Source organism: Balaenoptera borealis (assembly GCF_965194805.1).
Source record: "Balaenoptera borealis genome assembly, chromosome: 3".
NCBI classification, from domain to species: Eukaryota; Metazoa; Chordata; class Mammalia; order Artiodactyla; family Balaenopteridae; genus Balaenoptera; species Balaenoptera borealis.
The window spans coordinates 180,491,283-180,503,834 of record NC_138866.1 but is presented as its reverse complement, the minus strand read 5'-3'; the positions used below and the strand labels follow the sequence as shown (position 1 = coordinate 180,503,834).

Sequence of the window (12,552 nt, the reverse complement as noted above, 5' to 3'; positions counted from 1 at the left end):
ACAAAGCTGGATTACAGAGTTAAGATGGTCATGAGCATGAGAAGGTTCCCATTTACTTCCTTTCAGAAGTTGAGCAAACTCTGACCCAAGGAAACTGACATTTCCATGAGGTGAGAGTCTCTATGGTGAGAAAGAGTTTTCTGTTATCGCCAACAGTGTAGAGAAATGGTTCTTTCCACAGAGATCTAGGTTCTGCCCAGGACAACATAATGTCTGGCCTTTCCCCTCCTTGAGTTTATGTGCTAAGACTGGATAAGAGGGACAAATTGTCAACTCACACATATTCATTTATGGTGATTGTGAAGGGAATGTATAAACACTACAGCATTGGGAGAATGTCTTAACCCATTTGGGCTTCTATAACAAGATATATGGTGGTTTATAAACAACAGAAATTTATTTCTCACCGTTCTGGAGGTTGGGAAGTCCAAGATCAAGGCACCAGCAGATTCAGTGTCTGCTCACAACCTGCTTCCTGGTTCATAGATGGCCATCTTCTCTCTGTGTCCTCACATGATGGAAGGGGCAGGAAGCTCTGTGGGGTCTCTTTTATTTTATTTTTTAATATTTATTTATTTATTTACTTATTTATTTATTTTGGCTGCTTTGGGTCTTTGTTGCTGCACGCAGGCTTTCTCTAGTTGAGGCAAGCAGGGCTACTCTTCCTTGCGGTGCGCGGGCTTCTCATTGCGGTGGCTTCCCTTGTTGCAGAGCACGGGCTCTATGTGCACAGGCTTCAGTAGTTGCAGCACACAGGCTCAGTAGTTGCAGCACGCAGGCCCTAGAGCCCACGAGCTTCAGTAGTTGTGGCTCGCGGGCTTAGTTGCTCCATGGCATGTGGGATCTTCCTGCACCAGGGATCAAACCTGTGTCCCCTGCATTGGCAGGCGGATTCTTAACCACTGCGCTACCAGGGAAGTCCCTGTGGGGTCTCTTTTACAAGGGCACTAATCCCATTCATGGGGGTTCCACTCTCATGACCTAATCACCTCCCAAAGACCTCACCCATACCATCACCTTGGGGGTTAGGTCTCACATATGGATTTTGGGGGAAACAAACATTCAGACAATAGCAGAGGATATAAGGGAGTTCAGAAAAGAAGTGAAGAAGTGGATTTTAGCACCTACAGTTCCTGATTAAGTAACAGAAAGAATAGAAAAACTGCAGCTTTCGTTAACTCCCATGCTGTTTGGCTATAAGGCTTTGACCTCACAGATTATGTGAGATTTCTAATAGCTTTGGGGAAAATGAAACCTCAATGTAAAGTGATTCCAGAATAGAGGGCTCCTCAAAATCACAGCCTGAGGGCATCAGAATCCCTTGGGATGCTTGTTGAAATGCAGATTCCAGGATTGGACCCAGGTCTACTTAATCAGAATTGCAAGCATGGGCCCAGAGGAATTGGTACTTTGAATAAGCTCTCCGTGTGACTCTTATCCCCATCAAAGTTTGAGAACCCTGCCAAAACCCCAAATCAGGACCAAGCCCAGGCAGTCTTGAACTTTCTTGCCCTTAAAGAAAACAAATTAAGTCAACAGAAAAGAGAACATGGTAGCTTCGTAGGTTTCTTGAAAACTAGAGAACTGTATGTACATGAGCTGTAACCAGACCCACAGGAGAAAGGTTTTCTCAACCCGCAGAGCGAGTTGAATGAGATCAGTAGTTTTTGCCAAAACCTAATCCTGCAGACCTGCCATGAATAACTTTAGTATTTTAAAGCCCTCACAGCATAGCCAGGATCCCCAACCAATTCAAAAAGCCTTTCCAATGTTAGGGTCACCTTTTGCTGAAAGAAGTTGCCTGTCAGGGGTCCCTTCTAAATGAAAAACATTATTTACAGAATGCTAAAGAAATTCTAATACCAAAATATGTGCTCCTGGTATGTTGTTGAGAGGTTTGGGCAACGTTTCCAGTAGAAGAAGTCTTCTAAAACATTTTTATGATAACATTTAAAATCCAAAACAATGTTTTAAGGCAATTGTCTTATTTGATAGTTGGAGACAATAAGAAAAACCAGAAGTATGAAGAAACAAATTATAATGTTACTATTTGGGGTCATATCTTCTCTTTGGTAACAAATTAAAAAGTAAATTAAAAAAATAAAATTATATTAAGGGTAGCTTTTCTACATCAGAAAATTCACCAACTGCTCTCCCAGAACTGTGAGTCATATTACTGTATTCATGGTCTGAAGAATTTTGACCTAATAAGGAATCCTGTATAATTAACCTTCTCAATAGTACTATTTAACATCATTTCTTCATCACCAAATTCATGGGAAGTTCTTATCTGTTTGCTCTGTTCTGTTTTGTTAGTCAAGCCAATGCCTGAGTACCACACCTAGATTCTAGTTTCATGGGTCTGGAGTGAGGTTCAGGTGATTACAATGTATAATCAATGTTGAGACACCCATTTATAGCCAATGCAATAGGTTTTCCTTAAGTTATTAGAAGATAAATTCTCAGCAATATCGGTGATTTACATTCCCAATAATACAAAGGTTTCTAAATTCAGATAGGACTCTCCACCTCCAATTTTGTTACGGAGACAAGCCAATAATTGTTCTATGCATCCCACAGTTATATGACCTAAGTCTCGGGGGGGAGGTGGGTCTCTGAGCCTAATTCTTACCAAGTTTACTAGAGTAACTTAAAAGCTCCAAATTTGAATGTCTCGGTAAAAAAGAGTGTTATTTCTGAGGGCCTCTCTAAATGAAGCCAAGTCACACATGCAGCTTTGATTTTGTGTGTTTTAAAGCAAAGAAGTAGTTAGACATGTCATCAGGTCAAGTGGGCAGAGCCTGACGTGACATCAGGACGCTGTGAATGCAGGTCAAGCAGAGGCAGGACCAAACAGAAGATGACTTCCTGTCAGTAGTTGAGCCAGTTCCTAAACTCCAGCCCCTGCCCACATGCATCTCACTTTCCTCCCTAATGACAATGAGCTGTTTCTCATCTTAGTGGCTTTGCTCAAGTTTTTCCTCTCTCTGGCATCCATTCCTACCGTCCCTCCTTACCCCTCGAGATACTTTCTATCATCCCGTCAGACTCTGCTCAGTCTCTACTCAGATGCCACCTCTCAGCAGCTGTTCCTGACACTCAGAGTGGTTCCATAGGGAAGCGAATAAAACTTAAGCTTTGGGGACCCTCACTCGCATGGGTCCCTTCCAAACCCCTGGGAGGGGCCCCAGAAGTGTTTTCATGTGGTCATGTTTCTTAAATAAAATCTGCAGAAGTAAGACATTTTAACCATAATTGTTTCAGACTCTCCACTTCAACTACACTTCTGTCAAACTTCCTCTTGTGTTAAGTCCTGTTAGAGTGACCATGAGAATTTTGAGACTCATGGTAACCCCAAACTCCTACTCCATGCCTCTCCCATCTGGGGTTAGCAGATGCAAACTATTATATATAGAATGGATAAACAACAAGGTCCTACTGTATAGCACAGCGAACTGTATTCAATATTCTGTGATAAACCATAATGGAAAAGAATATATAAAAAGAATGTAGATATACGTATAACTGAATCACTTTGCTGTATGGTAGAAATTAACACAACATTGTAAATCAACTATATTTCAATTAAAAAAATAATTTAAAAAAGAGAGAATCATGGTAAATGGACATTGAATTTGGAATACATGCAGTTTAGGTTTAGTGGAATAATATGTTTACTAATAATATAACTAGTGGTATCAGTATAAGAATGGCATGTCCGTCAGGATTCAGAGAAATAGAACCAGTAGAAAATATTAACACAGATAGATTGATGATACGTAATTGATAGATGATAGATAGATAGATAGATAGATAGAAAGATAGATAGTTAGAGGCAGGAAGATGTATATAGAGAAACTATAAGAAATTGCTTTATGCAATTGTGCCAGACTGGCCCAGCAAGTTCAGAGGGCAGGCCATCAGAAAGGGAAGGTCAGGAGCAAGCTGAAACCTCATGGGCCAAAGCTGTTAGCTACAGCAGTAGTCTCTCCCGCCAAAAAAAAAAAAAAAAAGAAAAAGCTTAAGCCCAATTTTAAGACCATTTAACTAATTAAGTCGGGCCCACCCAGAATAATCTTCCTAATTTAAAGTCAGTTGATTAGGGATTTTAATTCCTTCTGCAAAATCCTTTCCCAGAGCTCCTCGATTCAGGTTTGATTAACTGAGTACTGTAGTTCAGCCTAGTGAGACTGACACACCAAAAAGTCACCTCACAAATAGCTTCTAGTAATATACCTAATCCACTGTACCAAATTATCCAGCCTTGACTGAAAGGTTGAGGACCAGGGTTTACACAGCAATATAAGTGCATTGTAATGTACACGGGACCAAAGTAAGTTGCAATTAGAGGAGAAACAATGAAGTACATGAAACCAGAAGCTAGTCTATAGAAATTCTTTCAATTTCCAGAGTGTAAAAAATGTAAGTAGAAATTTCAGTTATCATCAATGCCTAGTCAAAATGGAAGATCTAAGTAACATAGTATATACAATGATAAAAGAACTACACTTATTTTCTTTTTTGATAGAAATGTGGTATTGGAGCTTTACCAAATATACGACTTGGAATATGTAACTGGGAAAACGTTTTTGGAACATTTCAATGAAACAGTTGACAAATTCTTCCATAGATACTGGCAGACTGCAGATTTGGATGTATAGAAAATATACTTTATTTTGTCATTTTAAAATTTATTTATTAAATAATTAGGAGAAAATGCAAGTAAATTAAAGGTAATATGAAATAAAGCAAAAACCTAGCCACAAAGCCAATAGAAATTATTCTGAGATCAGGATAGAAACAGGAACAAGAGAATTTTCAGATAACTCCAAAACAATAATTTATAAACAGGAAGAGCTAAATTTCAAATTGAAGTAGGGAAGAGACTCATAGGTTTTATGGCAACTTAGTTAATGAAGGGAACGAAGAAAAGTGAATCATATGAACATATTAGAAAAAGATTTCAATTTTTACTGATTTGACACAAAATACCAACCTCACCAAAACAATCAAAATATGCCATTAGAAAAACAATATCAACAAACTGATTAGTGAGTGTCATCAAATTCAAAGGTATTTGAGATTACTCATCGCACAAAAAAGAAAAAAAAACTCAAAATGAGTGCCCTGAAATTTAGCATATGAATATTTAGAAATATTAGAAGATGAATATGTATATGATGAAATTTAATAGAAATGTTCCCATATTTGACCATAATCCTAAAAATTTATGTCATGTTACCAATAGCAAGTTGTATGGTTAAAAGAACCTTTTCTAAACTATCAAAGATTTTTAAAAATTCTGATCGATTGTACTAAAGACTGCATCATCTTTCTTTTCCCTTTATAAAAAAAAATTACAAAACCATTGCCATATAAAGTGGTGTGATGGTTAAGTTTATGTGTCACCTTGGCTGGGCCCTGGTGCCCAGATATTTGGTCAAGCATTATTCTGGTTGTTTCTGTGAGGGTGTGTGTTTGGATGAGATTCACATTTAAATAGGTGGACTTTTAGTAAAGCAGATTACCTTCCATAGTGTGGATGAGCCTCATCTAATCAGCTGAAGGCCTGAAGAGAATGAAGAGCCAGAAGAATTCTGCTACCAGACTGCCTTTGGGCTCAAACTGTAACTCTTCCCTGGGTCTTCAACCTGCTGGCCTCTCCTGTATATTTGGGACTTAGCAAGCTCCACAGTTGCATGAGCCAATTCTTTAAATAAATCTATAGAGTATATAGGTAAGTAGATAAAAAGATGATAGATGATAGATAGATAGATAGATACATAGATGATAGATAGATAGATAGATAGATGACAGATAGACACAGATAATTGATGGATAGATGTATAGATAGACCCTTTGGTTCCACTTCTCTGGAGAACCCTACAAATACAAGGGACAATCAAAAAAAGCACTATAGAAGTATGTTATGGGCTGAATTGTGTCCCCCCCAAAATTCATATGTTGAAGCCCTAACACATAGAACCTCAGAATGTGACTGTATTCAGAGATAGTGTCTTTAAAGACTACATTACGTTAAAAATGAGGTTTTGGAAGCTCATATAAGTCAACATCCAAAAAACAAACAACCTGATTAAAAAATGGGCAAAAGGCCTGAATAGACATTTTTCCAAAGAGGAAATACAGATGGCCAACAGGCATATGAAAAGATGTTCAATGTTGCTAATCATCAGGGACATGCAAATCAAAACCACAATGAGCTATCACCTCACACCTGTCAGAATGGCCATGATCAAAAAGAACACAAATAGCAAACGTTGGTGAGGATGTGGAGAAAAGGGAATCCTTATACACTGTTGTTGGGAATGTAAACTGGTGCAGCCAGTGTGGAAAACAGTATGGAGGTTTCTCAAAAAACTGAAACAGAACTACCATATGACCCAGCAATTCCACTCCAGGGTATATATCCCAAAAAAGAGAGAAAACACTAATTCTAAAAGATACCTGCACCCCAATGTTCAAACCAGCATTATTTACAATTGCCAAGATACAGAAGCAACCTAAGTGCCTGTCAACAGATGAATTCATAAAGAAGATGTGGTATATATACACAATGGAATATTATTCAGCCTTAAAAAAGAATGAAATTTTGCCATCTGCAACAATACAGATGGACTTGGAGGGCATTATTCTAAGTAATGAGTCAGATAGAGAATGAAAAATATTGTACGGTATTACTTACCAGTGGAATCTAAAATATACAACAAACTAGTGAACATAACAAGAAGCAGACTCACAGATATCGAGAACAAACTAGTGGTTACAGGCTGGGGGGCAATATAAGGGTAGGGGATTAAGAGGTACAAACAATTAGGTATAAAATAAGCTACAGGGATATACTGTACAACATTGGGAATATAGCCAACATTTTATAATAACTATAAATGGAGTATAATCTTTAAAAATTGTGAATCACTATATTGAACACCTGTAATTTATATAATAGTGTACATCAAGTATACATCAATAAAAAATCCCCCCAAAATGATCTTTTGTGTCTGGACCTGCACTAGACTGTGCACTTCTTGTGGACAAGCACTGCTTCTCACCCATATTTGAATCTCCAGGACCTAGTTCAATGCCTGGCATAGGTACTAGATGCTCATGGGATACTTGATGAACTAATGGGTAAATGTACAAACAGATGGCTGAGTGAACACTGAAAATGGATGAAGCAAGAGATTACCAGTCTCTCGAGATATCATCTTTAATTTTAGAGTTCAAGTTACAGACTATTCACATTGTTTTGAGTTCACCTGGGAAAAAAATATCCTCAAGAATTTTCTGGCTGCGGAATTCTGATGAAAACAAGTGCAAAGCCACTGAGGAGAGCACTTAAACATTTAATCCCCAGAAAGAATTTCTGGTTAAGAAACAAAAACAGGGGCTTCCCTGGTGGCGCAGTGGTTAAGAATCCACCTGCCAATGCAGGGGACACGGGTTCGAGCCCTGGTCCGGGAAGATCCCACATGCTGCGAAGCAACTAAGCTCGTGCGCCACAACTACTGAGCCTGCGTTCTAGAGCCCGCGAGCCACAACTACTGAGCCCGTGTGCCACAACTACTGAAGCCTACGCACCTAGAGCCCGTGCTCCACAACAAGAGAAGCCACTGCAAGGAGAAGCCCGCACACCCCAACGAAGAGTAGCTCCCGCTCGCCTCAACTAGAGAAAGCCTGCGTGCAGCAATGAAGACCCAACGCAACCAAAAATAAATAAATAAAATAAATAAATTTATTTAAACAGAACAGAAACAAAAACAGATCAACTACAACAACCAAAACCAAAAAGAAATGCAAAGAAGCAAACAAAACAAAAACTGCTCTTCTCTGCTTTATAAAACTTCCCCCCCTCCAAAAAAAAATGCTTATTAATACGTTACTACTGAATTTGGGTACATATATAGATACAGATGACTTATCTATTTGATTGTATGTTTGAGTGGATAATGTGAGGGTGTGAAGCATAAAACTCAGCACCCTGCCGAATACAGTTTCTTGAAAGGATAAGACATTTAAGCCTGAGATATATGTTGTTTGAAGTCCAAAATATTTTCTGCAAAAACACAGCTCTGAGTTATGATGAAAATGAATTGTGTAAAGAATTTGTAAATCGTGCCCACTCATACACTCCTCTTTCACAGTTCTAATTCTCTTCTGTATCTTTCTCTTGTATCTTAAAAGAAAAAAATATGTATATATGAAGATTTTTTTCAGTATAATTAACCACATTCTCCTTTGACACCATAGTCATTGTTTCCACTGGAACTTCCTCTAATGGAATATGTTGTGTTCTTACCAGGAAAATAAAAGCAATTTGTTTTCTATTGTCTGAAGCATGAGAGTTGTTTGTTCTCAGCAAGCTTTCCCACAATTGCCCACCTCTCTCATCTTGTTTCTTTCTACCTGTCACCTATCTAAGGTGGGGTATTGCAAACCTCACCTTACCTCCTACACAGTACACTACTTCTTAGCCCTTTCTGAATTACAGCCTCTCTTGAAAATCTAGCTATTTTCTTCCCAGAAAGAAAAAAAAAAAAGCATAAACACAAATAGAGACATTTCGCATACAATTTGGGGGGCCTTCATAGACCCCTTAATGCCATCTAAGGAGCCCTGTTTAGGGACCTCAGGTAAGGAATTTCTGCCCATAAGCAACCCCTTGGGAAAGGCAAGAATGAGCTGGGAGCATGGTACCTGTGTAAGATTTGACACCTCCAACGTATTTCACAATGTACATAAAGCTTTATCCAAGGCAAAACTTTTTAAGCAAAAAGGAATTGTTAAAGTGAGAAAATGATATTAGACACCTAATTCCCAATAACAGTGCCTTTGATTGCTGAATTCTGAAATAAGTCAGTGTTACAGGGGAAAGATCCAGGGCAATTGGCCAAGTCATTATGGTAAAAAATTCATTTTATGCACAGTGTTTTAACAATCTTTTTTTTCCAAACAGATGAAGAGTTTAAAGAATTCCTCTACTAATAATATCATTTATTTTCAGAGTACAGTGAAGTGTAAAGTAAATGGATAAATAAATCTCAGTTAAAAGAAAATTTACACTTACCAAGATCACCAAAATACAAATCCATTAAAAATAGACCTTGTTTTTGATGTCTATTTCACATTATCTAAATACATCCAGTTATGCACATTTACATTTTTATTTCACATCTTTGCATTCTTGATATACATAAAACAGGACAAAGAACACATATGCAGTATTCAGCCTGGAAAATCCTGCTTGGGGCAAACAAGATTCTCAGCTGCCTTATTCTTTCCGCACATGTAAAAATATAATTCTAAATCACTGGAGTAAAAATCAAGATGGGTATAAGAAAAAAAGTGACTAAATTTTTGTGTCACCTGTGGTTATTTGTACTTGGCTTTTAAAATGGTCGTCTAATTACTGAATAACTATTCAACGGGTAACAATTCTTTGGGAGCTCCTTAAATGATTTCAAGAAGCTTCGCTGGTTGTTTCTGGGGTTCTTGTAATCTGTATGCAGTTGACACTAGCTACACACCAATGCTGTATATTCACCTAAGATCTTTTTAAACATAGTAGTCAATGTTACTATCCCTCTTTTGTGAAAATATCTTGCCAGGCTAGAAAACGAACAATTATTTTTTCCATGAGGCAAAGGAAAAGGACAGACCAGTGTAATACAGTACTAATTTGAAAGGAAATAATCACATTGAATGAAAGACTTTACCATTTTAGTTATCTTATGAAATTCAAATATACCTAAATCACACCATGATTCTAGACGACTGCATGTTCATTCTGTTCAATGTTGCCCATGAGATCTTTTGTATCACTAGTTCCTGGACTCGATCCACTGTTAAAATAGAGAGTGTTCTCAAAAGTGTCCTCTCGAGGGAAATGCACACGTCTTTTCTTATAAAAGAAATACGCAGCGAAGCCAGCACCCGTTATAATCAGGAGGATCACGATGACTACCACTCCTGCCACGTTGGAAGATGGTTTGGAAGGGCCCATCTTCCTTGGGTCAGCTATAAATAAATAAACATATTAGGAAATGAGTTAAGGGGAGGCAGAGAGTAGAATGCTATGGAAACAATACAATTTTCTTCTTAGGAAAACTAAAATTCATAAATTTTCTTTCCAGTGACATTTGCCAAACAGAATGCAGGACATGAAAACAGAAGTCCATGTGACACAGAAGATTATTTTACATGTTAAGATGATTATGCAATTGCAAGAATATTTCATGTATCTATGTAGCCCTGAACTAGTATAATATTTTATTTTATTTTATTTATTTTTTGTGTGTGTGTTCATGTGACCCTTATTTTATTTAATAATGGCCCCAAAGCCCAAGAGTAGTGACGCTGGCAACTCCAATATGCCTAAGAGAAGCCATAAAGTGGTTCCTTTAAGTGCAAAGGTAAAAGTTCTCAACTTAATAAGGAAAGAAAAAAAAGTTTGCTGAGGTTGCTGAGATCTACAGTGGGAATGAATCTTCCATCTACAAAATTGTGAAACAGTAAGAAAGTTGTGCTAGTTTTACAGTTGCGCCTCAAACTGCAAAAGTTACGACCACGGTGCAATATTTTAAAATTTTAAAATATTTACATCTGTTTCAAAATAATTTGGGAAAAAAGAAAGTGAGTGGTGGAAATTTGAACACATGAGTATTAGTTCACAAACAGCACTTATGAAGTTAGTAAGGGGGCTTTAGGCAAGCTATAAATCTCACTTTGAGTTTTTTTAGCAGCAAACAACATGAGTGAAAGAGGATCAGTTCCTTATTCAAGCTGTCCATAAAATTAAAATTTAAAACATTGCTTAAAAAAAAAAAAGAAAAGAAAAAAATCACAGGGATTCCTAAGAGAAATTTCCTCCATGGGTTCTCATAGGGCACCCCTTTGTAACAGAGCAATCAATGTCCTCAGTAAGATCTATAAAAACACCCACCTGACTCCAAGGCCTGCTTTTCTAGGGCATCATCTAAGGAAGGTCGATGTCACAATGACAAAGGCTAGTATAGCTCAAGAAATGCGACTGAGAGTGCAGGGCGGGTAGGAAGGGATTATTGTGGTTTTTAAAACAAACAAATTTGATTGATATATTACTAATATGGAAATTAAAATTTCAAAATGGTTTTACCTTTTGTTGTAATTAATGTATGAGTAGGTTCAGCATCAACAACTGTTTGTAAAATAAGAAAATAATTAAATACTGTTTGTAAAATAAGAAAATAATTAAATACTTATTAAAAACCCATAATAATTGCATGTAGATAGTGAGCATTATTTAGTTTACAAATACATCAAATCATCCATGTTGGATTTATGGTGATATATGATATAGACAGACAATAAATAGATGATAGATAGATAGATAGATAGATGACGGATGATTGACTGATAGATAAAATCTGCATATTTGCATAGATAGATTGATCTATCTATCTATCCTATAACAGCATCCTATAGCTGCATGATGAGTTTGAATACATTGGAAGATCTGAAAATATGATCTCCCCAGTTGCAATTGAGCCACTGATACTCACCCTCAAAATCTACCCAATCTACCCATAAATAATATATCGTAGGCTAGCAGTTTTGAAAATGGCTCACTGAAGCATAAGGTATTACAAGGCATTTGAATGAAAAATAAAATAAGATTCCAACATTGCACCAAAGGGTGTGGTATCTTAGAACAGAGCTTTCAAAGAATGAAGAACTACGCAATTCTAAAATAAAATAAAATCTACCGGGGATGGAGTGTTAATTTATCCAACTCATTTATTTAAATCTCTTATCTAATTTATAATTTTGTCTCTTGGGAAAGATATTACATGAAGTAGAATGGCATAAAACATTATGGATGTCCAGAGAGTATCACAGCATGGGCATATAATATTATTAATTCCCCCAGCCCCTGTCCTGACATGGTCTGTCATTCAATCTCAGAAGGAAACTTAATTGGTCTTACGTGATTTATTCCTTAATAAATTCTCATTCCTCCCCACCGTCCACTTTGGTTTGGCCAGGGTAAGTATTTCACCCCTTTTTCTCTCACGCCACAGGCCTGGCTCTCCAAACTGCTCACAACTTCGCAAATCCATATGCATGGATATCCCATTATAAATGTATTGATAACACCAAAATCATTATGTCAGTTAAGCAGAAAGAGAGTGCTTTGTGCTCACTCAAAACTGCAGACAGCAACTGATCACCACGGCAGATTGGATTTCTCACTTATAAGGAGGGAGAGGTTGCAAGGAACCTGTAATCGCATTATATTGATAATTACACACCTGATATCTTAATATTTGAAAGAGATGGGAGCCTGGAAACACACATACCATAGGACAAATTCTAACTTACATTTTGGCCTTTTACAAATGTATCCTTTGTAGGAAGAACAGTGAATATTACTCCAAAATCCAGAAGATGCATATAAAGCGACACAATCATTTCTTTCACCAGAGGGATCTCCTGTTTTCCAGTTGACAAAGGAGACTGGGTTGTTGTTTATCCATAGCCACATTCCTGATTATC

General features: G+C 37.3%; 1 protein-coding gene across 3 annotated transcripts in view; it reads right to left on the bottom strand.

Annotated features, from left to right (window-relative positions):
* Nucleotides 1-7,731: 7,731 nt before the first annotated feature.
* MRC1 (mannose receptor C-type 1) overlaps nt 7,732-12,552 on the bottom strand; it is a 172,245-nt gene continuing 167,424 nt past the window's right edge. For all 3 annotated transcript variants that reach the window (XM_082385247.1, XM_082385248.1, XM_082385249.1), the window contains 3 exons: nt 12,379-12,543; nt 11,153-11,194; nt 7,732-10,035 (listed from right to left, as the gene is read on the bottom strand). In XM_082385247.1, the coding sequence (XP_082241373.1) occupies nt 9,785-10,035; nt 11,153-11,194; nt 12,379-12,543 (458 nt within the window). In that variant the 3' untranslated portion in view covers nt 7,732-9,784. The remainder of the gene's footprint in view (nt 10,036-11,152; nt 11,195-12,378; nt 12,544-12,552) is intronic.